General features: G+C 41.1%; 4 protein-coding genes across 8 annotated transcripts; 2 read left to right on the forward strand and 2 right to left on the reverse strand.

Annotated features, from left to right (window-relative positions):
• Positions 1-751: 751 nt before the first annotated feature.
• Positions 752-3,177, reverse strand: ccdc32 (coiled-coil domain containing 32). Its single transcript, XM_053336329.1, has 4 exons — positions 3,069-3,177; positions 2,528-2,790; positions 1,874-2,027; positions 752-1,547 (listed from the first exon to the last, which is right to left on the reverse strand). The coding sequence occupies exons 2-4, from the start codon at positions 2,775-2,777 to the stop codon at positions 1,358-1,360; spliced, it is 594 nt and encodes a 197-aa protein (XP_053192304.1). The 5' UTR covers positions 2,778-2,790; positions 3,069-3,177; the 3' UTR covers positions 752-1,357.
• Positions 3,178-3,295: 118 nt separating this feature from the next.
• On the forward strand, positions 3,296-7,008 carry pcmtl (l-isoaspartyl protein carboxyl methyltransferase, like). Of its 5 annotated transcripts, none has more exons than XM_053336325.1 (9): positions 3,296-3,341; positions 3,665-3,800; positions 4,805-4,909; positions 5,054-5,085; positions 5,178-5,282; positions 5,415-5,535; positions 5,623-5,708; positions 5,933-6,102; positions 6,318-7,008. In XM_053336325.1, exons 2-9 carry the CDS (start codon positions 3,683-3,685, stop codon positions 6,352-6,354), a joined length of 774 nt encoding a protein of 257 aa, XP_053192300.1. In that variant the 5' UTR covers positions 3,296-3,341; positions 3,665-3,682; the 3' UTR covers positions 6,355-7,008. The 5 variants fall into 5 exon arrangements, with proteins under 5 accessions (XP_053192300.1, XP_053192298.1, XP_053192301.1 ...); XM_053336323.1 differs by having other exon boundaries at positions 3,303-3,341; positions 3,633-3,800; XM_053336326.1 differs by lacking the exon at positions 3,296-3,341 and adding an exon at positions 3,348-3,381.
• A 754-nt stretch (positions 7,009-7,762) lies between these two features.
• Positions 7,763-10,137, forward strand: rpusd2 (RNA pseudouridine synthase domain containing 2). The gene is made up of 3 exons (XM_053336320.1): positions 7,763-8,280; positions 8,536-8,832; positions 8,950-10,137. Exons 1-3 carry the CDS (start codon positions 7,810-7,812, stop codon positions 9,793-9,795), a joined length of 1,614 nt encoding a protein of 537 aa, XP_053192295.1. The 5' UTR covers positions 7,763-7,809; the 3' UTR covers positions 9,796-10,137.
• Positions 10,138-12,124: 1,987 nt separating this feature from the next.
• disp2 (dispatched homolog 2 (Drosophila)) lies at positions 12,125-24,390 on the reverse strand. The gene is made up of 11 exons (XM_053336023.1): positions 24,296-24,390; positions 19,616-19,760; positions 19,138-19,412; positions 19,027-19,056; positions 18,781-18,904; positions 18,129-18,244; positions 17,742-17,839; positions 16,799-16,896; positions 16,412-16,570; positions 13,129-15,634; positions 12,125-13,098 (listed from the first exon to the last, which is right to left on the reverse strand). The coding sequence occupies exons 1-11, from the start codon at positions 24,388-24,390 to the stop codon at positions 12,305-12,307; spliced, it is 4,440 nt and encodes a 1,479-aa protein (XP_053191998.1). The 3' UTR covers positions 12,125-12,304.
• Positions 24,391-24,990: the final 600 nt, after the last annotated feature.

Consider the following 24,990-nt stretch of genomic DNA (forward strand, 5'->3'; position numbering starts at 1 on the left):
TAAAACTGATTCATATTAGAGAATGGAGAGATGTTCTCTGTCATTCATATAAACGGTTTGCAATAAATCCTAATTTGGTTAAGTTATAATATTTAGCTTTTGTTTAAACTGTTTAGAAAGGTTCAATTCGACTTTGTCATTTTTTGAGGCTGCAGTTTATTGTTTGTAATATTGCTTGGTACCCACACGTTTGTGATGTTTTGATGAACCGATTTAAATGGATTGTGGCAGACAATTTGGTCCTTGTCAAAGTCGTTCAGATCTTTATGCTTGCCCATTTTTTCTGCTTCCAACACATCAACCTCAAGAACTGAGTGTTCATGTGCTGCCTAATATATGCCACCCATAGACAGGTGCCATTTTAATGAGATAATCAGTGTTATTCACTTCATCTATCCCTGGTTTTAATGTTTTCACTGATTAGTGTATTCTCCTGGTTTGACAGTGACTTGTAAATTGAATTGTGCACTACTACACTTTGTGAGTCAATAAAAAATTGTTCTGCCATCTAATTACACTACAGTCAAAAATGTACACGACAGGGAAGTGAGCCATTTTCCTGACACTGTAAGTCAGGACTGCAAATGTCCTCACTTGGCATGTAACTCATATTGGTCCTCTTAAAGATAGATATACAACAAGCACACACACACATTCTGCATTTTGAAATTGCATTTCAACTGCAATTCAGCCATATGGCTAAATATAAATGTGCCCTTGTTTCATCTTAGGAGCAGAAACATGAACATAATCCGTTCTACCTGTTTTTATTGAAACAAGGAGAAAACAAACTTCATATGTAAAATCAACATGGCAAAAATAAAGATGTTACACAATATGTTACAACATTTTCAGGTAAAATATCACAGAGTAGTAGACTAGATATCACAATTGTTTAAAAGAGAAAAATAACATCTCTGAAATTTAATGCATCGGTTATGTTATTGTGAGTCTAATTTACAAAATGATACTGCATGTGGTCCTGGATAACATTTGCATACATATTTGAGTGGAGAGTCATACTTGTGACAGATACAGTAAGAGTCACATACGAAATGCTAATTCTGCCACTACAGCACAAAGAAGTCTAATTTCAAATTTGTTATTATATATTTTATGATGTGATGTGATTGAAAGGATGAGTAGCAAGGACAAAAGACATGTGACTGAAATAGTACTTAACACTCAGTTACTGAGGATACAGACGGTGATGGCTGTAATTGCTTCTCTGACCATTGACAACAAAAGCTTTGGCCAAAACACAGCTGTGACATGACGCTCAAAATGAGTGTGCATGTCACCATAACTGAATGCATCCTAAATTAGTTCTTCTTTTAGTGTTACTATTTTAACACATTCATTTCTCTGGGCTGTGAGAGTCATCTTCTTCAGTGTTGTGTCTCTCTCCCTCCGCCTCCTCTTCTTCCTGTGTCTGGTTTGCTCCAGCTGGTTCCATATTCTGCGATGGCCTCAGGAGATATTCAAGCTCCTCTGCGCTGATGGCCACCTTCTCAGGAATCAACCACCGCTTGAAGTGTTCGATAGCACTGCAAAGGGAAAATGTCAAGGGTATTAAGATAAGAAGTGGTCCATTTCAAGCTCTTTACTCTTTGTAAATGATACAAAGCCTGGTTAATGTAGAACTACAGGAGAACTGCACCTGAAGTTAGGAAATTAAATGCCAGAAGTTAGGAAATTAAATGTCAGTGTGGAGGATACAGTCTATCATTTGGGCTTTAATGGGGCAGCAGTTGGCTGACTAGACGGCAAATTGAGAATAGAAGCACTCTTCCACCAGAATGATCTTTTAGGTCATGTCCGTGTCTTAGCAGTGTGTCTCTGTGGTGGCATAATCCCATCCTTCCCATCCTACCCCTCATCCATGTCACTGCCTTGGAAGAGCTCTGAAGTCTGTGCGTCATGCAGGAATCTATCCCAGCATTCCTTCTTGGCTTGAGACAAGGAGCGTAACATGTCCCTGGAGGTCACATCACTGGACTGGCCCTTTAGTTTCTTCAGGCGGTTCTCTGAAGCAAAATACAGACAAAAAATACTGTAAAACAAAGTTATCATTGGCATTTGGAGGTCTTAATTTGAGAAGAGAACACAGCGTAGTAAGTTGAGTTAGTTTAGATGTAATAACATACTTATTTTGTATTTATGGTCATTCAAAATGTTTAATTATGGAGGTGGACCTCATGTTGCCTGAGATGAGATTTAATATTGTTTAGACGATTATCTAGAGATGCAAGGATTTGTCAATTAATCATTGAGTTGATTATAAAATTAATCTGCAACTATTTTGACAATTAAATAATTCTTTTTGTTATTTTTTAAGCAAAATGTTAACAACTAATAGAGATAATTACCTGCAGATTAATCTATAATTAAAATAATCATCAGTTGCATCAGCATCATGTTGTGTATCATCTCATCCATTTTAAAGACTAGGCTGAATGTGGGGATAAATGATGGGTAGTGTGATCAAGTGGATGAAAAACAAGGTGAGCTAAATGGGCTCATGTACCTAAACTGGCGATGTAGATCTCTGAATCCTCCATGGGTTCCCACTTGGCACCGGGAGAATTGCCATTTGTCCCATTGGACTGTCCATTGACCTGCACTCCGACTTGTGCAGCCGGCTGGAAAGAGTCGTTAAACTCGGTGTTGTTGTTCTCCGGGGTTGTCTCAGCTTGCACCTCCGGCAGGCTGGAGCAGATTTGGGACCACAGCTCCCCGCTGGTGAGGACCTCTTTAGTCTCAAAGTCGTCAATCATCCTTCAGCAGTCTCTGAATGAAACAGATGTCAACATCAGTTAGCCTGTGTAGGTTAATGTCGTGCTTATTACAGCAACATTAAGACAGGTGTGTTCTGCAGACATTCGGATAAGAGACTGAAACTGAATATCAGCAAATGTCCACTTATGAGAGAAATCAAAGCTGATTTGAAATGAATTTACATCAATATACCGAAGCTAAACTGAGTTTGACCTACTTTGTTGAATATACTTACACATTTCAAACTGTTTGCCATCGTAATAACGCACACATATGTATGAACCTCTTACCTGTGTTAAAGGCTCGACAGAAAGACTGATATTTCCTCCAAAGTTTGATTTGAAAGATTAAAGATTAGCTCGCTAGCTGGCCGACTGTGTCCATGTTCCACAATACTGCACAATCTTTTAACGAAGGACAGCCCACGTTCTTATTTGGGGGCGTATGGTTGGACGCAGTAGCTGCCAATCAAACAGTTTGAAATGTGATTGGATGTCTACTGCTGCGAACCAGGAAATGCGTCCCAAGGCTGCTTGAGGAGGAAACGGTGGCGAGAGACACAGGTAAACAAACCCTGCTGACCTCCACTGTATGACTTTAGTCGTGAGTGTTGCTAGTTTTTAACAACTAATACCACTATTTACAGTCGACCTCTGATACTGGCTGTTTATAATGCAACGCTAGCTACTTATATAAGCCTTAAACTGTCAGGTTGGCTAACTGTCAAGGTTAGTTTAAGATGGGAGTAATCTGCTTTGGCACTAATTAATTTTCGTTTGCTTTATTATCACATGGAGGATAAAGACAGACATTTAAATGCATGTTACAGTGATGTGTGTGTCATATATACTCAGGTTTGCGAGCGCTGATCATCATGTCACTTCAGGGAGATCCAGTGTAGGAGATGCGCGCAGTGTTGAGCCTGGCAGCAGTGGCAGTCCCTATGGGTGTACTGCTGTCCCGGACCATGGCGTGGATGTCAAGTGGCAAAACACATCCAGAGCTCATAAGCAGGCTGAGGGGTAATAACCTGATGTCAGGACCTTTGATAAAAACCTTCAAAACTAAATGAATACTGAAGCATGTTTTTCTTACAACGATCATTCTTCCTGTTCATGTCCAGTGGTTGGGGGACAAATTCTGCAAGACGTCATTCTGTATAAAACTGTATTTAAAAGTTTAATATAAAGCTAATATGAAGTGTCTAAGTTAGTCAAATCAAGTGGACGCCTTTCAACGCTAGTTTTTTTTTGTTTTGTTACTATGCTTCCACTGCAGCTCAACAGGGAAACACAAAGAGGGAATTTGATGCTTAAAAGATTGTAAATGTGGCAGATATCCACTTGATATGACTAACTCAGACTGCAGAGGCATCATTTATGTGTTATATCAACTTTTAACTTTTTTTTTTTGCACAAAATGTACACACTGGATTTTGGCCTCCATCATTAAAAGCACATTTGAAGGGGATCTTTTTTAAAGCCTTTATGAACAGGACGAATGATGACAGAGATGAAAACCTCTTTCAGTGTTCATGTGGGCACCTGACTGTTTTCAGACAGACTGCTCCTAATACTGGGTTACATGCAGAGACTGAATTTCACTGTACAACTGTATGTGTTATAAATAATGTACCTTCACTTTACCTTACTGTCTCTGACCATTTATAGATAAAAGAATGAATTAAATTAATCAAGAATATGATAGATCAATAATGAAGATAATTGTAGTTTTTACTCAGAAAACAGTTGAAATGTAATGCAGGAAAAGACTATGTGCTTTATCATGATATTATGTTGACCACAATATTGATCTTAGAAGCCTGTATTTTCCCTGATTCCAGTGTTGGATCATTATATTGCTGATGAAACATATCTTGTGCTAAAGTCTTTTCCCCTTCAAACAGTGTCTCCTGTTGTGCTTACCCTCTTTGGTTGGGTTTAGGTCAGGGTTAGCGTAAGGTAGGGGGAACTTTCACATTGTTTTCAACATTTTACAGTTCGCTGCCTCCTCTTTTCTCCTTCAGATCATGGGGTGATCCACAGCGACAGAGTATTTGATGCCATGCTGGCTACAGACAGAGGGCTCTACTCTAGAGATTATCCTTATGCAGACTCTCCTCAGTCCATAGGTTTGCATTCCAGACATTTTTTTACAAATACATAAACATCCGAGCTTGTCAGTGTGGTTACAGTTATATAGTTATAGTTAGAGAGAAGCTGTTTCATGAGCAGCTATGTGTTGTGACTCTGTGTTATGATTCTTCTTATCACAGGCTACAGGGCAACCATCAGTGCACCACACATGGTGAGTATCACCAGGTGTACCAAATACTTTACTCCAGTCTAAAACATTTGCACATATACATACACATCATTCACTGATTGCTTTCTTGACAGCATGCCCATGCTTTGGAGCTGCTAAGCGACAAACTACATGAAGGGGCGTCAGCACTGGATGTGGGTTCAGGAAGTGGCTATCTCACCGCCTGCTTTGCAAGGATGGTAAAAACTTAGCAACCAGCATGTCTCTCACCATATGCTTATTGTTTTTTATTTAGCTATTTATTTATTAGACATGAGTTGACATAAAATACATGACTGAGTGCAATAACTGCATTTTTCTGCTGTGTGTAGACAGGATCCAGTGGTAAAGTGGTTGGCATTGAACACATTGACGAACTGGTTCAAATGTCAATAAAGAACGTTCAGCTTGATGACCCAGAGCTGCTCTCCTCAGGACGCATCAAACTCATGGGTGAGTCATGAGTCAGCAAGATCGTACCCTCTCAGATTTACAGATACACAACACTGTGATAAAAGTCCCACCTATGTCTGTCGACAGTGGGAGATGGAAGGCTTGGGTACCCTGAGGGAGCGCCCTATGATGCCATTCATGTTGGTGCAGCTGCAGCTACTGTTCCTAAAGCTGTATGTATCACTTTTACTTTCATGAAAAAAGAATAGAAAAGCATAAAATAGGAGAAATGCTTCACTTATTCACCTAATGCCACAGTCCTCAAAGCAAATAATGAAAAGAGATGAAACACTTTGTAGTGTATGTACAGTACATGCAGAGGAAATAAGTGTCTTGACTTATGAACTGGATGATCACCTCATGTGAAACTTCTGTTTTCTGCCCTCTTTTTGGGAAGCTCTTGGAGCAGCTGAAGCCAGGCGGACGGTTGGTGCTCCCGGTGGGCCCTGACGGTGGCAGTCAGGTGCTAGAACAGTATGATCGTCAGAGTGATGGGACCTTTCTCAAGAGAGCTTTGATGGGAGTGGTCTACGTCCCCTTAACTGACAAGAGGCATCAGTGGCCTGGGTAATTCACAAATTTTTCCCTATAATAAATGAAAGGAAGGAAAACATCTCTGTGTTTTGCCAAAAGCTTGCATTTTTGCGTTTTACCTTGATCTATAGTCTTGTGTGCAGCCATGAGTCACATCCGCCTCTATCCTTAGCTCGTTCCTCATGACATCTATGCAATCCTTCTGTCCCCAGAGGTGAGCTCTGACTGCAGTGTGGTTGCCCCTGCAGGAGGTGGCGTTGGTGCTGCATCTCCGGGGTCCCGTAACACTTCGTATGTTTTCACTGAGCTCTAAGGCTTACGGCCACCTGCCCCGCTGGTTTGTCACCTAGCAACACACAAGGAGGAACTCGCTCTGTTTGCCTGACCAGATTGTCTTCCTACAGTAGAGTGCTAAACAGTGACAGACTGAATGACTGACTGCCACTGAACTGTCTCCTGATGACCCACAGTCCTTGTAGTCAGAGAATAGTTGTAGACAACGAGATAGTGGATGAAAAACTAAAGGTTGTCTTAAGTTTTAGTGATTCACAGAATTATTTGTGAAGTTTAGCAGTGTGAACTTTGCAATTACAGCTTCAAACCTTTCATTATGTGTTCTTCTGGATGCTTGTGAGGTATTCAGATAAATAGTTAACTTAAATCTTGTGTTATCTTAAGGGAATACTTTGGTTTTGAATGCAGTCATAGTTGATGATGAACCCAAGTTCAAGCCAAGGATTATTAAGTAAAAGAATAGCAAATTAACATAAGTAATTTCTATTTCATGCTAAGTATTGCTACTTTCTAGTTTCAAATACTGTATGTATAGAATATCTTTTGTTTGACACTGTAATCCAAGAGAGCAGGAGGGAGGCTGTGCCAAACATGTTTCATTTTGGCACAAATTGTTGTTATGTGTATGCTTATCAAATTTATTAATAAAACTGATTTCAAAAAATGATACTGTATTGTTGTCGGTCTTTACTGAAAATCAATGTATGATTATTGACACAAGCTCTGAAAGAAATGTACAGTGGTAATAAAGGGAAGATGGTCAGTGAGAGCTACAGTACGAAAAAAAATCTGAAATGGGGCAGGACAGAGAATGGGACTGTTTTCTTTTTTTTTTTTTTTTACAAGAAAGTGTTGCCAATGTCAGCAAAAGAAATATAATAATCACTTCTGTGTACATATCCAACATACAATTAAATTAAATGTTACAAAATATTCAATTATTTCTTTTTAAAGAGCAGAGAGAAGAAAAATGCAGGTGTTGAACAGTTGGTGGTGATAATACTTCAATGAGAAGATAATTTGCAGTTAAAGAGGAAACAGAAGAAGAAATGAGAGGATTTGGCAGTTTGGACTACACATCGGACTGGTCGGACTACAGATTGACATCATCACTGCGCGCTATTGACGTTAAGGACCTCTGTCGAGAAAGCAATACACACGTGAGTGTTTCTGTTTGAGGTCTTATCGAATATACCGCCAGGTCTTTCTCTCCAGGTGAACAAAACGATGCCGTTTTTGAAGTGTAGTCGTATATAATTTTCAGAAGAGTGCTTCTTTGCGTTCAGATATCCAGACTGAAGTTTTTTCAGCGACAACCTCTACATGATACAATTCAGCACAAAAGTTAACTGGTGTGTTTTTAAACAAGTGTGGCGTCATCTTATCACTCATTATAACTTCAATAATCCTCTTGGTTTCCCGCGGTGTCAGAGGAGCAGCTCCGCGATGGAGCAGCTAGCTGTCGGCAACGAAACACCGGCGGAGGTGAACAGCCCGGTGTCATCCGAGGGAGTCGTGGTGAAAGACGCGACGGTGCCCTGCAAACGCAAAAGCGACGAGCCGGACAAACCTGAGACGAGTGGCCGAGGGAAGAGACGTAGAGGAGCCGGAGGAAAGAATCTCCGACCGGGCGAGAGGTACATCCCTCCGCCGCAAAAGAGGAACCCTGGTGTCAGCTTCAGCCACGAACACTTCAACGAGACCTCCTACTACTTTGAAGGTGGCCTCCGTAAAGTTCATCCGTATTACTTTGACTTCAAAACCTACTGCAAAGGTCGGTGGATAGGGAAGAGCCTTCTGGAGGTGTTCAAGAGCGAATTCAGAGCTGAGTCTATAGAGTATTACCAGAGGGCTGCCAAAGAGGGCCGCATCCGCCTGAATGAGACCCCTGTGGAGGACTTGTCTGTGGTGCTAAGGGTCAGTATAATCAGTGTATGCTTTTATGATAATGAAAATAATTGTTACAGTGTTATAGTGTTGTTTTCCTCCGTTTTTGTTTAAAGTGTTTAGAAGTGAGTCAAATTGACGCTCATTGTGTTCACTTGCTTTATACTAAGAGTCAGTTAAAGTAATCTTTGATATTAGAAACATTAGTGTTAAGTACTACATGAGGAGTTTAAGATTGTAGAAGATGTTTTCATTTTATTCTGTTTCATTCATAACTCTCCATAGAATAATGACCATATGAGAAATACTGTGCACCGCCACGAGCCGCCTGTGGTCGGCAGACCTCTGGAGGTTTTGGTGGATGATGGTGAGGTGCTTGTGGTGGATAAGCCTGCTTCCATTCCAGTCCACCCCTGTGGCCGTTTCCGCCACAACACAGTGATTTTTATCCTGGGTAAAGAGCGGGGCATCTCTGAGCTACACACAGTGCACAGACTGGACAGACTCACCTCTGGAGTGCTGCTGTTTGCCAGGACACTGGAGACATCAAAGAAACTGGACCAGTTGGTGAGAGACAGACAAGTAAGTTCAGTACTCTTCTGGGGCTATTTTTTAATTTGTACCATACTGTTTGTATTACTATGTATTTGCTGTATGTTACAGTACTCCAAAACCTCCTTACATTTGTGTTTTCAACAGCTTGAAAAGGAGTATGTGTGCCGAGTGGCAGGGGAGTTTCCGGAGAGCGAGCTGATCTGCGAGGAACCCATCCTGGTTGTGTCCTTTAAAATCGGTCTCTGCAGAGTTGATCCCAAAGGAAAGGAGTGCCGAACTGTCTTCCAAAGGCTTAGCTATAACGGAAAAACCAGCGTGGTCCGTTGTTTACCTCTGACTGGCCGCACACACCAGATCAGAGTGCACCTTCAGTACCTGGGCTTCCCCATCATCAATGATCCCATCTACGGGTCCTCAGCCTGGGGCCCTCACAGGGGGAAGGGGGGAGTGGTGGGAAAGAGTAATGAGGAGCTGTTGCAGGCTCTAGTGGAGGAACATCAAAGTCAGGAAAGTCTGTACCTGCTGGACATACCTGATCACAAAATTGGGAGTGCACAAGAGGAAGGGAAAAATAAGATATCTGAGAAAAAGGATACGTTAGATGGCTCCGGTGAACTTGACAAGAGTGGAGAACATCATCAGACACAGACAGATGAGTGTGGTGGTGACAAAGGGCAAGATGCAAAGGTGCCAACAGGTTGTAGCTCCAGCTGCATGGACCTGAACAGTAACAATACCTCACTCAAAGAATCTCCAAGCCCTCTACCAGACAAATCAAATGGAAATCAAACAGAGCAAAGTGGCTCTACTGAGAAAAGCCCTCCAGTGGCAAAAGATAGCCTGTGTAGTGAATGTAAGTTAGTGCGAGCAGACCCCACAGAGAAAGAACTCATCATGTATCTCCATGCTTTACGCTACAAAGGACCAGATTTTGAATATTCTACACCTTTACCTGATTGGGCCAAAGAGGACTGGTCTGAAGCTGACTAGACTGTTGAACTGCTGTTGATTTATGAGTATATTTAGGTTAGTGCACAATAATCAACCACATGCAGTATGGCCTCATATCCAGATTTGATTTTAATGTGATGCGTTTCTGTTGATAATTCTTGAGTAATTTCTCTGGAGGTGGTAACAATGATGATAATGAAATTTGTCTTAGCATATGCTTTTTCTACTGGAACTGAGAATGTAGATATATTTTTCTTTTTCTGGAAAGGTCTGCCTTAAAATAAATAGGAGTAATCGGATTCCCTCTCATTTCGCTTTGAAGGTGGTTTTACTATTAAGAACACAGTTTTAATTTAAAGATCCCCTCCAAACATAAAAACACCCAGCTTGGAATATTAAGTGTCTGATTTCTTTGCAAAAAAGTACAAATTACAGTTGTATAATCCATCTTAAAAATTGCATCAACTCATGCTCCCTCAATGAAAAATCCTCAATGTATGAATATGAAAATAATTTTAATTTCAAAAAGGTTTTAAATATTTTACTGCAAGACACTTTAAAGTCTGCTCTCACTGTATGTGTATTGGTGACTTCAAGCCTTACATCTTGCTGGCTCTCAAAACATGGTATAAAATGAATTAAAAAAACAGTCTGCAGGAAAATAAATGTTTTATTTCAGTTTAGTGAAAAATTACAACACTGACACCTGTAAATAATAATAGGTGGTGACCCTTTTACTTATTTTGTTCATAGAAAGCCTGTGGTTGATTTAATTCACTTCTAAGGCAGGTCAATCTGCTGCGTGATTTGTAGTGTAGACTCACTCAAGAATCGTGATGTCAAAAGCAAAATAGTTCTTACAGTGAGAAACAACCCCGCTCATAGGCACATTTGACCCCTCTTGTCAAGGTTTTTGTGCTGAACCACCATCTTGAAACTCTGACATTTCTAATATATATGAATATGAACACATATTTTATTTACTCAAAAAGTAACTCATTTGTCGGTCCCTCCCAAACAGTCCAATATGACATTTACAGAAATGATTTATACAATCTGATCTTCTGCCTCTATTTAAGTTGTTTGGTAAGTTTAGCAAATAAGTGAAATATTCCTGATTACACTTCTAGTAATCAGGTTACATAAGTACCCAGATTACACCCACTGTAAACCATTTACATATGTAATTATTCATCAGAAACATTTTCATAATCTTAAAGTTAATAAAAAATATTTTCTAACACTCAGGTTTCATGTTTTATCTCTTTACATAAGTAATCAGATTACAACCACAGGGACCAGATTATACTCATAGTCACCAGAATATTTATGTAATTTTATGTAGTCTGATAACATATGTAGTCAGATTGCACCTGCACCACTTGGGGGTATATGAGACATGTTGAATCGGCTGAGAGGGTTTTAATAAAAATGTTCTTTTCTTTTAGATATTTTCCAGTTGGATTTTCTTTTAACAGTGCTGCCATAAGGTTTATGTACAAGCCGAAGCAGAGATTTGTGACGCTAAAACAACTGCTGCTTCTTTTCCAAAGGCAAAGGTATACACAGACAATTGACGGATCCTGAACAGTACGCACCATAACTCACCAAAAGTGTATAAACCCACATATAGAGTTATATTTGTTTAAAACCCTTTTTTGCCTTTTTAAGTAAACATGACATTTGTGGGCACTGACATTAGGATAAACTTTAACTTTTTAATCTGACAGCGAAACACTAAATGCAAACAAGCCATGACTACAAATAACACATTGCAAACCTCAGGTTTCTGATTTTCTACGCCATGGTCACAGAGGACATACTGTACATGTTATCATCACAAACCCAATTGATGCAGCTTGGCTGTAGTCAAGTGACAGCTGACGTGATAATGACAGGTTCTTACGAACATACTATATGTAATTCTGCACTCAGGCACACACAATGTATCACTTTCTCTGTATTTATCACATTTATCTTTCAACATGTTTATTTTCGGTCAAGTCCATAAATGTCTTATGATTCGTCAAAGTTCGTTCTAGCATGGAGAAAGGCCAGCGGTAGGACGATAGTGGCACTGTATTTGTTGTAACCTGTGCAGATGTTAGAAAGGTCCAGGCACAAAGTAAAATCTGCAACAACAGGCAGCAGGTGCAGTACTTGATAATTCTTTGAACCACATACTGTGGTTTTAGTGTCTTCAAAGGTGATATTGGTGCAAACTTGTGGCTGAAAAGGAACCTTAATCTTTTATTTTCTTCTTTCTGAGAATACTGGGATGAACAAATCATGCTTTGATTTGACCTTTTGCTGAATAATTTAACTTTCATGCTCTGAATAGAAATAATAACAACCTTAGCAGCAACATTAGACATACATGCTGCCACATGTTACATTTGTGGTTGGCTTATATTTCCCTTTAGTATTATACAAGAGGAACAGCATTGTGCTCCCTTTGTAATTCCTATATGCATGTGTACAGTGATTCCTTTACATATATTCAGAACAATGAATTGCACAGTGTTGAAAAAAAATCCTCCAGCTTTGCTCAACATGTATCCTCCCGTTGTCCATCTCTCTTTATCCAAACATCTGGCAAGTCCGGCTTACTGTTGGGTAAAATGACGACTTCTTCACTCTGGCTGCTGCGGCCCTTACCACGAGTCTCATAAAGTGTTTCTTTCAATGAGAGACGAAGCGTGTCTCTTTTTCCGTTTAGATGTCCTGGTTGTAATTGAGCTTCCCCTTCTTCCTCATTTTGCTGTGTGTTTGAAGGTCCTGGTTCAATGTCACTCAGGCACGTTTCATTGGAGTCCTCCAGACCCTCACAGGAGCTCTGAGACTGGGAGGAGAGGTGACAGTGATGATGGTGGTGGAGCTCATCTGTGGTTTGTTCCTCTTTGCAGAGAGATGGCTGATCAATGGTCTCGAGTGTGTGGCTGATTATAGTCTCCTCTATGCTAGAAGATGAGGAGAAAGATGTGTTGCTCCAGTGCTTTACCCCACCAGACTGACCGCGGCAAGTTTTACATAGCAGCCTGTCCTTAGTTAGGTCCTCTTGTGCCAGACCTGCAAGTTGCAGTGTGTTCTCTTTATAAGGAGATGAGGTCTGGAGAGCTGGAGGCGGTTGGCAGATCTTATGTTGACGACTGTGTGTCTCCTCGCTGTCCCCATTCAAGCTATTCCTGCCCACATCTCTCCCAGAGTACTCAATCTCATCAGAGAGCACAGAGGGCCGGTTGGACAGCTTACTGGTGCAGGTGCTGTTTTCAAAGCTGTCACTCAGCCGGTAGGCCAGCGGCTGTAGCTCGTACTGCTCCTGCCCTCTGCCCCCGCCTCCTCCTGCTCCAGTCTGTTTCTGCCTCTGCTGACGTTGATGGTTGGGGTATAGATAGCCACCTGTGTCTTTGTCACAACTCCTCCTCATTCTAGATCTCCCAAAGGCTCCGTTAGCAGCCGAGGCAGATGAGGATCCAGGTTCGGCTGCTGCTGAGTTCGACGACAGCACACTGTCAGTCTGGCCTGAAAAGCATGGCGACGTGATCTTTCCACAGTTGTTCTGGGGTCCAAAAAAGCAGCACAGGGACTGAAAAAAGAAGGTTGCAAATCCGCATGCTACACATTTCACCAAAAACAGGAAAATCCCCAATTTTCTGAAAAGCAAGACTGTGGCTGGCAACATGATGATCCCCATGCTGAAAAATGCACCAGAGACTATTGCTACAGGACATCCCATCCTTTTAGTGGAGTGTGCTACTTTCCCAATTTTGTCTGAATGAGGAGCAGAGCTGTAGGATATGCAGTAGTTAGCAATAAAGTCAACAGACAGCCCTGCTGCCGATGATATAAACAGAGCTTCAATGCCACTCAGCTGCCATTCAAGCAGAACCAGAAGGCCGACCGTGACAAAAACGCTGCCTCCTACAGCAACAGTGCCATATATGCTCAATGGGACATTCCAGGTGGTTAAGAGAAGCAAAGCAAACGTGAGGGCTACTGAGAAGCCAGCTACCACCAGAGTCTCTGAGCTTAAAGACTGCTGTAGGTCAAAAAGAGACAGCTGACTGATGAACCAGCCATTCTCCAGCCCTCCTGGTGCCCCTGATATTTCTTTGTCAAACCATGTCAGGATTTCTCTATAGAAAAGACTGGTTCTGCTAAAGTTGAAGCTGTAAAGGTATGTGGTTTTGAATGCCAACACGAGGGCAGCGACCCTGCCATCTGGCTGGAAGTATAGACCTCCACTGTGGGCCAGATGGCCCTCAGCGTACCTCTCCGCCAGCATCATACTGAGGCAGTTCTCAAAAACGCTGGGAGTGTAGGGGAAGGGGATGTCATTACAGCAAAAATGAAGGGCATCATCACTCTCTGAGCACCGTCTGACAGATACCCAATGTATAAGCTGCTCTACAAGGCAGATATGGTCTGCATCTTTATCCTCTGGTGATGGCGCGGAATAGAAGCTTTGGTTCTGAACCCGTCCACATAGGTCCCTCAACCAAACCTGCGCATCTGGTCGGCTCATGTTAAAGTCTGGGTCAAGAACCAAAGAGCCATTGCTTCTTGGGTTAAAGTGATCCCCATTATCAGTTGGTTTGATGCCCCAAACGAGCATTAGCCTCACAGGCTTGTCCTCTCCATTCCTCTGTCTCTCAAACATAAACCTATGGCGATATTCTGCGTCGTATCTCTCAAATGGGTGACTAGAGCGGAAAAGCTGGGAGACCTTGCTGTCAAGGGTGGGCAGTTTCATGCCTGGATCAATGCAGGCCATGTATGTGCCACCGGCGGCAAGCACAGCAAACCAGCACACCCAGATATATCTAAACTTTACCACTCCGCAAGGCAGGATTTTCAGAAATAACAAATTGGAGGTGTCGGTGAAACCTCGTTTTAATTCTCTTAGCTTCTGCCTGAGAGTGAAGAGGCATCGCTTGCGTGAGCTTGTATCCCAGAAACCGCCAGTGTTTTTGGAGCAGCATGGTTTCCATCCCTGCACTGCTACAGAGGCAGTGGAAGCTTCTGTGTAGCGCTCACGCAGGATGAAAGAGCATGGCAGCCACACCAATGCTAAAAGTGAGCTAATGAAAGAGGCAGTTCCGAGGTAAACAGAAAAACATCTGATTGCTGTGATGCTGCTGAGATAGCCGGAGAAAAATGCTGCACTGGAGGTTAATCCTGACGCTAAAATCAAATACCCAACTTCCTGCAGAGCTCTGTTTACCCTTTTCTCCAGGGAAGCTGAGGGGTTCTGGGATAGCTGCAAATTCCAGAAATCAGCAAAGATGAAAACCTGATTGGAGCAACTTCCCAAGAGAATAAGAGCTGCGGAGATGTTGACCAGGGGGAAGAATGTCAAGTGAAATGCTACTTTGTAGAGAAAATAGGAGGTAAGGAGAGAGCCTGCGATTGCTATCACAGATAATGCTACTATGAAGAGAGAGTGGAGGTACAGAGCCATGGTGAAAAGAAGGGAAACAACAGCTAGGACAGGATATATTGAATCTCTCACTAGGTAATACTTGAAGAGTGTCTGCTTGATTCCAAAGTCCATGCCTGTGATAGTTGTGTTATTGTATGTCAGGTCCCGGCCCTCAAGACTGTTCATGTATATCTCCATCATGTGTTCACCTTTGTCCACAGGTAAGAACAGAAGGCTGTACTTCAATGTTGGGATTTGGTATTCAACAGTCTGCGGCCCGAGGAAGTCTTTATCAACCAGGAAGTGTAGGATTTGGAACACCACACGGGATTGTTTGCAGCGGGACGGAACGGAGGAGCAGCTGCCATGTTTAGGTCTTTGAGCACAGTCATCCACCAAATGTCCTTCATGATAGTGCAGAGCACACTTCCGGAGAAGGTTCAGAGACTCAGCAACCTGATGTGAAAAGGAGAAAATTAAGTGACATTAAAGGCGTCAATAAAGTCACCCTTCAAACAGATCATTGTAAATTATATCAACATATTTCTTATTGTTAACAGTTCCTATGAAAACCAATGATTTGTTTTTGACTGAATAAATGTTAAATGGTGGAAAAGACGTCCTGCAGTATTTCTTCTTTATGTGATCGACTTGAAATTGGTAATGATATACAATGATACCACTTTCTAAAAAGCTTTCACCACCTCAAGAGATTTTTCACAACCTGGAAACCCAACAGTCATTCTTTTTAATACATGTAGCTTGTAACTGATCGAGACAGAATTAGTGAATAATTTAAACCTGTCAGTTTTTAAAGCCTTTATAAATGGTGCCCTATTAAAAAGTGGTACCAATATCTTGATATCACTTCACATATTTCATGTTAAACGGACCTTGAAATTTAAATCTGTGGAAGAATATGCTAAACTCCAGGTTCATTTACTTAGCTATTACTGGAGCCTCCAACCATATCTCTTATATACTCTTAGTATACTAAGTAAGTGAACATTGTGTTTAGAATATTTTACCACAGATATGTCTCTTATCAAGGTCAGGAATTAATTTACATGCTAATTTTTTAAATTTGTAGCATTCACCTCACATCTCACTTGCAGTGCAAGATTGGCTATTGATTTGAGTTTAGAAAACCTTTGTGGTAATTATTCCAATTAGTAAAGTAATAGGTTTCTATGGTGTTCTTTCTAATGAAAAGGATATGAAAAAGAAAGCTACCTGGTGGGAGGTTAGGCTGAGGCAGCTGGAGGCATTAGTGAGGACAGCCAAGTAATTGCCCAGGGACCAGCTGGGACAGCAGCCGCTTCTGGTCGTTCCCTCAGCTTCCACTCTCACATGCTGCTGGCACAAGTCCTGGAACTGGGCCTGGGAGCGTATCTGAATCAGGCAAGGGAAATATTTTTTGAACACATGCCCAGTTTTAAAACAAATTCACAAACAATGCATTCATTTCAGATGAGGCAATGTGCTGCACATAAAAATGATGTTTAGAATTCCTGCAGAGAATTTAAAGGTGGGATATGCTTGGGGAAACAAGAAAACACAAAGTGGTGATTAACAGAAGATGATGATTAAAGTGATAAAGGTGTATAGATCTGAGCGAACCCTGGATTGCTCCATCTCACACATGGCGTGGATGGCCTTCAGGCTCCAGAGACTGGCTGAGTTTTCTGATCGAAACACCAGCTGGGCCAAACGCTCGCCTGCATGAAGAGAGACAGATGGATTCAGAGATGACCGGCAGTGAATCATCAATCCATAGGGATGGTTGGAAATGTTCAGAATAGTTGGACTGTTATTAAGATTGACTTTTTTTGGGGTATAAATTAATATAAGTAAAGCGAGGCAAACAGCATATTTCTTGGGCCCTGCTGCCTGTTTTCAGTATAAATTAGGCTTCTAAATAAAATGAACCTCAAGGCTCGGAATTGCTAATAAATCCTTTAAAGCAGTTTTCTGTGTTTTTATGAGGCAGAAACAGAAATATTGTCTTTGATCTACCAGCAGACTATTTCAAAGTACAGCTTTAAGAGGAAAATGTGGAGTAACCTGCCCAAGAAATGTATTCAACAAACGTCTTTCTTTGCTATTATGTGCATCTCACAATCCTACTGTTTTTGTAAATGTACACTTAATTAATACATCTGTTTTCAATAGTTTGCTGGGAGTGCTGCTTAATCCCTAACAAGCTGGAGGGTTTCATTTACATATTTAAAAGTATCTCAGCTTCTGAATGGGATTTGATTACATTATTATAATATTTCCAATTCATTGTCTGCTCTGATCAGTGTGCTGGAGCTAGCAGTGTTACATATCCCTCCTGGTAACTTGCTTAAATGAACTATACAAATCTAGATATTGCAATTAGCAACATAAATTCAATTTTATTCAAATTGGTGGAATACTTTATTAACCCCAACTGGAAATCACAAAATGCATTTTGAATGTATTTTTATTGTTGCCATTTTCAATGGAATAATTTTATATATTTTAATTTCACTGATTCATCAGTGTACAGGTAGGGTTGAACCAATTATGACTGACCGACCTGGAGCATCGCAAAGGAAGGTATCTGGAGATGAATCTGTGGCCAGCATCCGCTTTTTCCGAAGTCTGGAAGCATCCTGGCTGCCACTGTCATCTCCACTGACATCCCCCCCAAAACTAGCACAGATAGAACCACATAGATACAAATCTCAGCTTTATTACAAAATTATGTTTTTAAAAATCCACTTTTTTTCCTGCCTTTAGTGGCTGAAATATACTAAATGAAGTTAATACATATAAAATGATGTGTTGTGTATTAGGTGTAGCAGCAATACTTGTAAGCTATAACCACCATTGCTGCATGTATACAGCTCATTTCCATCTATAAAACATCTACATGCAGCAGTCAGTACTGCAGACTGGCTGTGTAGAAAGTCTGCATTCTAACCTTTTACTGAGCTGCTGTGGTAAAGGAGACAAAGTTTTCCCCGGGCCAGTGTTCTTCAGCAGCTCGGACAAGCTGAACTGACGGACTCCGATGTACGTTCCCCGTGGCTCAAAGCCCTGTAGAAAGAACATGCACACATACAAACAGACATCAAAGCTAAAGACAGTGTGGATGCTGGTGCCCATCAATGGACTGCAGCATCTTACTGAATTAATCTGCATCAAGACTACCCTGTAATGATGTCTGAATTGTCATAAAAAACACCCTTTTATGTGGTTGTATAATATTAGTAATGACTCATTGTTGTAATTCACAAATTGCGTTTTCAGAATAATTCATTAATCAGTGTTTATCCTGTAAGCACGCATCTTGAAGGTGAGAGGATGTATTCAATTAGGATGACAGTGAGTGTGATCTAATTCAGAGTGGATAGTTGAATCAGAGATAAGGTTGAAGTAAATGGATACGCCTGAGATCATGAGTCATTAGGGAAACACTAATTAACACTCAGCCTAAGGTGGTGAGGGAGGTTTGTATTGTGGATTTGACAGACGGGTGACAGTAAAGATACATGAGCCACACTGACAGATTAAATGTCAGACTATATATTTTTGTGCACTAAAGCAAAGCGATGACTTCCAAACTGACTCACCAGCAGCGGGTCAGAGAAGTCTGGCAATGGACCAATGAAAAGGCCAACCAGTGAGCATCCCAGGAGCAGTACAGCGCAACCAATGAGCACTGCTAACGGGTAATCCACTATCACCTGGGAATAACTGCCAGAAAAAACAAAAGAAGGTGTCAGTTACATTGAGTAAGGATTCATTATCATGATCATAAAAAGTGTGACATGCAAAACCTCTGGGTTTGTAAAGTGAAAATAGGTTTCTGTGCTTACTTTCTAAGAATGCAGTAGAATCCTCCATCCCTGTTAATAATTGAAAACTTCATTATAATAATTATGCACGTAAATTTGAAAAGGATGAACAAATAATGTACATTAACACACCTGACTGTCACCACATGTCGCTGCGTCGGTTTCTGTGGCCTGCCTTCGTTTGACCCATGCAGCCAGTGACATCTCACAGCGCCGTGACGTGATTGATGGGCAGAACTACAACCGTGTCCCATTTTGACCACTACACCTCCTTCATCATGAGGGCCTGATGTGTTTGAAAGACAGTCCTGACAGGTGTTTGGTTTAATTGGCTCGTGATGGCTGCAATTGGGGCATTTTCGGGGCTGTAGTGAATCATAAGCCCCAGCTCGAGGACCTTGGGGAACCTAAAAAAATGATTTAACAGAAATTGTGCATATTATTGTTTTCTCAAGCCTCAGTCAGCGACACACTGATTATTTTTGTCACTGCCTCCCAAATCCCAGAATTATTTCTAGCCCTTTTTTTTTAGACATTCTGAATCTGTTTTTAATGATTCTACATATATCTATCTTTAACAGAATACAGTACAGTTGGTGCTCAGGCATACTTGGTGATAAAGCTGGCAGGAGGAAGAGGGCCTGCCAAGGCTGCTGCAGCTGTCACATAGCTCCCCTTCAGACTGGATGACTGTCAAATGGGCCTCGGTAGCACACACACTGTCAGGAGGGCACAGAGACACCGCTGGGATCTCACTGAGGAGGAGAGAGGACAGACGGGAGGAGAGAAAGATGGGTGAGAGGGTGCAAAGAAGCAATGAGAGACAAAAAGAAAAGGGAGGAGGAAAATGTGTTATGATTGACATACGAGATGGGGCAAAAGTTCAGTCTGTGAAACAGTGCAAGTATGCAGAAGGTAACTATAAAGCTTGAGCATAACAATCTATCTCCTCTACCACACATTGATTGACATCTCAGTTTCTTGACTATATTCTTGGCTCAGCTTTATCTCATGTTTTAACAGAGAATTGAGCGGGCCAGCAGAACTAATGAGGTATGGAATGGATTTCTGGGTATCGCACTGTGGCTACTGGAAGTAAGGGGGCTCAATTAAAAAGAGAAAAATAAAAGAGAGGGAGAGGAGAGTGAGAGTCTATATCATGTCAGAGACCCCCATTATGAGAGAGAGGTAGGTGGCTGTCCAGGATAGATAACATGAGGCTGAGTGATGACTCATGAGTAATGGCAGGCATTCAGGAGAACCCTGGAGGAGCGTAATGAGATGCCTCTCCCTTCTGAGTAATGTACTCTTTCTCATTCCTACAGTATGGATAGGGTGCAAGCTCAGTTTATTATTCCATAAACTGAGCAGTGGGGCTTTATGGATGGTACCATTTTGGTCCAGGCTGAAATAACTATTGGATATGTTGGCATGTGGTTTTAAAAGGACATTTATGGTCCCCAGTGGATGAAACTTTTTCTTCCATTCAAAAGTATGTTTTTCTTCTTGTTCCTACAGTTGAATGTTTGAGCTTCACTGTGTAGAATGATGTATGTGCAGAGTTTGACACTAGAAGGTTGTTTTCACAATCATCTCCTGAATCAGAAAGTTTCTCTGTGCTCATTAAAAGTCTGATTACGAAATCTGGGTCTACGAGATTGATTTGTGACATCAATCCTATTTTGGAAGCCAATCCTGGTCCAATCCTCGAATATTCATCTTAAACATGTATGAGAATGGACTTTACAGTGGAGTGGGAGACTGCTTGTGTCCAGGGGTTAAACTTCAAGATGAAAAAATATTTGCATATTCATAGACTTAAATTTTTTATGAGGGAGAATGAGTAGATGCCATTTTAAAGATTTTAACATCCTTATTTGTATTTTGTTTTTTGTGGAAAAATTATATCAGGCATATTATTATTCCAAGCAGAGTATTTTCACATGTCTTAATGCGTACCTGGAGGGGATCTTTAATGGCTGTGATGGTCTCATTTAGCCCCTAAGCACTACCAGCGGATCAAAGTTTTCATTTATCCTGAGAAATATGTCAACATCCACTACATGGATGGGAACAATGACTGCCCTGAATTTTCCTGTAGCATCATGTACTACACATTGCTGTTTTTGAGTGAAGTGTCTCAAAAACTATGGGATGGATTGCCATGTTTCCCTCAGGATGAACTGTACTGATTTTGGTGATCACCTGATTTTTCATTGGGTGCCATTATTAGTCAGTCATCAAGTGTGTTGTTAACCACCCTGCCAAATTTGAATGATTAAAAAAATTGCCAAATATATGAAATTAGGCTTCAAAGTTGTGTAAAAATCAGCCTCTTTCTCTGCTCCCAAATGCTGTGGGAGTGCCCGTCGAGTTCGCTGAAACCCCGCCCCCTACCAAGTGTCGCCTGTCAATCAAAGTCACCACCTCTACCCGAAACATGGACATTATGTCTGAGAGCTTTCTGCGGCTAGCTTGGCAGCTAACTTGGCAGTTAACTGGCTAACTGTAGACTGTAGCAGTAGTAGTGTGCGCTGAATGTATTTATACCTCTACAGCAGCAAGGGTGGGTTTATGCCAATAACCCGCCCACTAAATCCTGAACACAGAAATCTTGAAACACAGTTTGTGAAGCCTAGCTCCACAATTCAAATCTAAATGGTTGAAATGCTTTTTACACCTTTTTTAGACATACATTTATGCCATAGAAGAAAATGTCTTTATTCACTTTACACAGTCTTTAAGTTGATACACAGGTCCAACTAATATTAATGATGGATCAGTTTCATTCAATTGTTCAAGGAAGCCTTATAGTGGTAAACCATACACTATAGCAGGGTTAAGGGTTAGGACAAACTAAATGGGATTATTAATGTTAATCAATCTGAGCTTTGCTTTGCCTACTTTGACATGTGAAAATGTCTGCTGTGAAAAACAACTATTAATCTAAATGATTTCAGGCTAACATGCCAAACTAAGATGGAGAACATGGTGACAATTTATTGGCCTACATGAGCACATTAGTATTATCATTATGAGCTTGTTTGCATGCTAATATTAGCATTTATGCTCAATATATCAACTAAATTTTGGGGAAATTTGTTTAAAAAAAGGACATTCTTATTTGATGAAAAAATGAAGTGCAGCCATAGGAACTGTATCTTAAAGGGTTAAATGTGATCACATTAAAGGATTTTAACTTCATTTAATCTATTTCCATCATTCTTGACGTCTCATGATATTGAAACTGGACTAATGAGAGACCAAACAGAATTTTGTAGCTATAGTAATGTTGTAGTTGCGTCTCAGCGAAAAGGGGGCATAACATCTGTGTAGTCTACCACATGCTTGTTTTTCCACAGTCGGCTGGATGCAACCGCACTTCCTGTCTTGTCACCATGGCGACAGAGTAAGTCAACAGAGGCTAAATGACCTCACAGAGTTTTATTTGGATCCCATAATAAGGCGCACCAATGATGAGTAGTGTGTTGAACTGGTGGTACACTGTGGCAGAGGGATTATGGAGCTGATTAATGGTGGAGTTCAGCGAGGAACTGAACCCTGGTATTTTGTCTTCTTATTACAATAAAATTATAATGTGGTCTAAATAATAAATAGCTCACAGTGTACTCAGCAGCTCTTAGTCACATAGCAGATGTTTGTCGACTGATTAAGCCTGTTTAAATGCTGGAGTGAGTGAATTAATGCAGTCAATAAAAGTATCTGGAAGTCAACACTGTCAACTAATTTAACACTATATTTTAATGGTGTGGCATTATAAACCACATTCAGTACTCCATGTATACTACAATATACCGGTAAATTATAAGCCAATGCTGTGTACTGTAACCAGCACCTGTGTTCAGGATATGAGTATTTAAGCCTATTACTCCTCTCTGATGGTTTTTCACAGGCTGGCCAATATAAGCACACATGAGGAGAGCAATTTGTAGAACTCATCAATATTTCAACAGATGAATACAAAAATACATCCAGGTTGGTGTCACTGAGCTGCTCACCACACTCTGAATCAAAAAGGACACTGACATTGAGTGCTGATATCAAAATGGCTTCTGGGTTCACACCAAAACATCCAAGAATACAACATAAAAGTTGCTCTCATTTCATTTACATGCATGCAGTTGGCACATTAGGTATTTAATCATCATTCCCTCTTACTGTGGTCAAAACTAAGTTTGACTGGTAGTGTTAATTGCTGAGTTGCTTGTTGTCTTGAGACAGAGTAATGTCTAAGGATACTCAAAAGACTCCAGCAAAGAGAATCACAAAGTACCTCTGAGTTTAAGACCTTCATCTCTTTCAACTCTCTCCCCTTTTAGCCTCTCGGTCTCTGTCTCTTATGTGTATGTGTCTTTCATCAGCTCTCTGGACGCCTCTCAATGTCATGTCCTCCAACATCTCCTAAACCGCCAATCACACACACATGTACATGCAGTAGAAGAGGCTCAATCTGTATGCAGGAGGCAAACTATTAACCTCAAAGCAGAGCTAGATCTGTGGAGTATTATGGGAAGATCTTCCCTCTGGGTTTAGAAGAGGAAACCATCCTTCTGTGAGATATAAAAATGAGGCATGTTGTTGAAGTAAAGGGTGTCAGGCCACAGCTGTTTCCAGCCCCTATTTGATGTTTGATGCCCCCTTAGCCATTTGATTTGATCAGTGGGGAACAGAGTGAGTGACAGGGTGACATTTGTGACCCAGACTTCTTGCCTGACCAGCAGAACAGATCTCGCAGATCTTTGTCAAGTCAACCGAGTGTGAGTAAGTGTGTGTGTTGGATACTGGCCTGATTTATGGAGCTACTGCATACAGTAGAGCACATGAGCCTATTAATACGATGATGGATTAAAGAAGGTGCTGAAAGCATTGTCTCGCCTTTATCATGTTCCTAAAATACTTATGTACTAAATAATGATATTAGCTCTGATGCTCTAATCAACAAACATAAATTCATAAAACTAAGTTGACACAAACCATCTCATGGTTTCAGCAGTAGAAGGAGCGCAGTCTGATCAGAGATTAATGATGTATTTATGTTGTAAAGACAATAGTCTTAATAATAGTGTTATGGGGAAAAAAAATAAAAACAGTACAAACCATATCATGGCACAGTCCCATTGTCCACAGTATAAACACAGCTAGACACAGTGCTGTTGAACAATAACGGTCACAGGAGACACATTCACGTCTGCTGGATATCATTTTCCTCCTCAGTAATCCAGTTACACGGAAAGCTACAAAGAAATCTACAGACAAGAAAAAAACCCACCTTTGGCAAGCCTCCTGAATTTCCTTCTCATCTATAGGGGAATCATCCATCACAATCGCATCCGTGCTTTCTCCTATTGTCGAGCAAGCATCCATCTCCTCCTCGGCTTAAAAAAAAACCTAAACCATCAAAAAAGGTAATTATGAATGTCTTGTATTTCTGGATTGGGTTAGCCAAACAGTCCCCATCTACCCAGACTGAGTCCACGAGGATCAGAGGTACTGGCTTGTTTCTGCTACTACACAGCAGCACCAGGGCTGTTTGGGTTAATCTGCCCCGAGTTGAGCTCTGATTGGCGGAGCCGCGGTGATGCTGAGGACGCTGCTCGGTCGCTGTCCAACCGGCCGCGGTGCTGGAGCACGAAGTGACGGGTTGTAGGCATCAGTGCCTGGTTAATTGGCTCAGACAGGCGCTACAGCTGCTGTTTAATGTACTTGATGAACGTCCACAGACAGTGATACTGTGTTCAATTAAAAGCTATAACTTAATTGGGACCTCCAGCTGCTGATCAACACAGTGCATCAATACTGAATGAGCAGCATTATAGTCATATTTTTGTCAGGACTGATGAGCTGAATTTAGGTAAAATACACCGTTACTAAAAAAAAATAAAATCTATCAATCTATCAAATCTATACAAACCAGTAAAGACAAAGTCTGATACAATCACCGTTAACAAGGGCTGCAACCAATGA

The sequence above is a fragment of the Scomber japonicus genome, chromosome 16, assembly GCF_027409825.1.
Source record: "Scomber japonicus isolate fScoJap1 chromosome 16, fScoJap1.pri, whole genome shotgun sequence".
Taxonomy (NCBI): Eukaryota; Metazoa; Chordata; class Actinopteri; order Scombriformes; family Scombridae; genus Scomber; species Scomber japonicus.

Bases quoted from the DNA above. Each gene is read 5' to 3' on its own strand.
- rpusd2 (XM_053336320.1), top strand. From the start codon at position 7,810: ATGGAGCAGCTAGCTGTCGGCAACGAAACACCGGCGGAGGTGAACAGC. The intron at 8,281-8,535 runs GTCAGTATAATC...AACTCTCCATAG, and splicing joins ACTTGTCTGTGGTGCTAAGG to AATAATGACCATATGAGAAA. The intron at 8,833-8,949 runs GTAAGTTCAGTA...TGTTTTCAACAG, and splicing joins AGTTGGTGAGAGACAGACAA to CTTGAAAAGGAGTATGTGTG.
- disp2 (XM_053336023.1), bottom strand. From the start codon at position 24,390: ATGGATGCTTGCTCGACAATAGGAGAAAGCACGGATGCGATTGTGATG. The intron at 19,761-24,295 runs GTGGGTTTTTTT...TCTCCTCCTCAG, and splicing joins ATTCAGGAGGCTTGCCAAAG to TGAGATCCCAGCGGTGTCTC. The intron at 15,635-16,411 runs GTAGCTTTCTTT...TTTTCACATCAG, and splicing joins TCAGCCTAACCTCCCACCAG to GTTGCTGAGTCTCTGAACCT.
- ccdc32 (XM_053336329.1), bottom strand. From the start codon at position 2,777: ATGATTGACGACTTTGAGACTAAAGAGGTCCTCACCAGCGGGGAGCTG. The intron at 2,028-2,527 runs GTACATGAGCCC...ATTTTGCTTCAG, and splicing joins GATCTACATCGCCAGTTTAG to AGAACCGCCTGAAGAAACTA. The intron at 1,548-1,873 runs GTAGGATGGGAA...TTCCCTTTGCAG, and splicing joins GGCAGTGACATGGATGAGGG to TGCTATCGAACACTTCAAGC.
- pcmtl (XM_053336325.1), top strand. From the start codon at position 3,683: ATGCGCGCAGTGTTGAGCCTGGCAGCAGTGGCAGTCCCTATGGGTGTA. The intron at 4,910-5,053 runs GTTTGCATTCCA...TTCTTATCACAG, and splicing joins AGACTCTCCTCAGTCCATAG to GCTACAGGGCAACCATCAGT. The intron at 5,536-5,622 runs GTGAGTCATGAG...GTCTGTCGACAG, and splicing joins AGGACGCATCAAACTCATGG to TGGGAGATGGAAGGCTTGGG.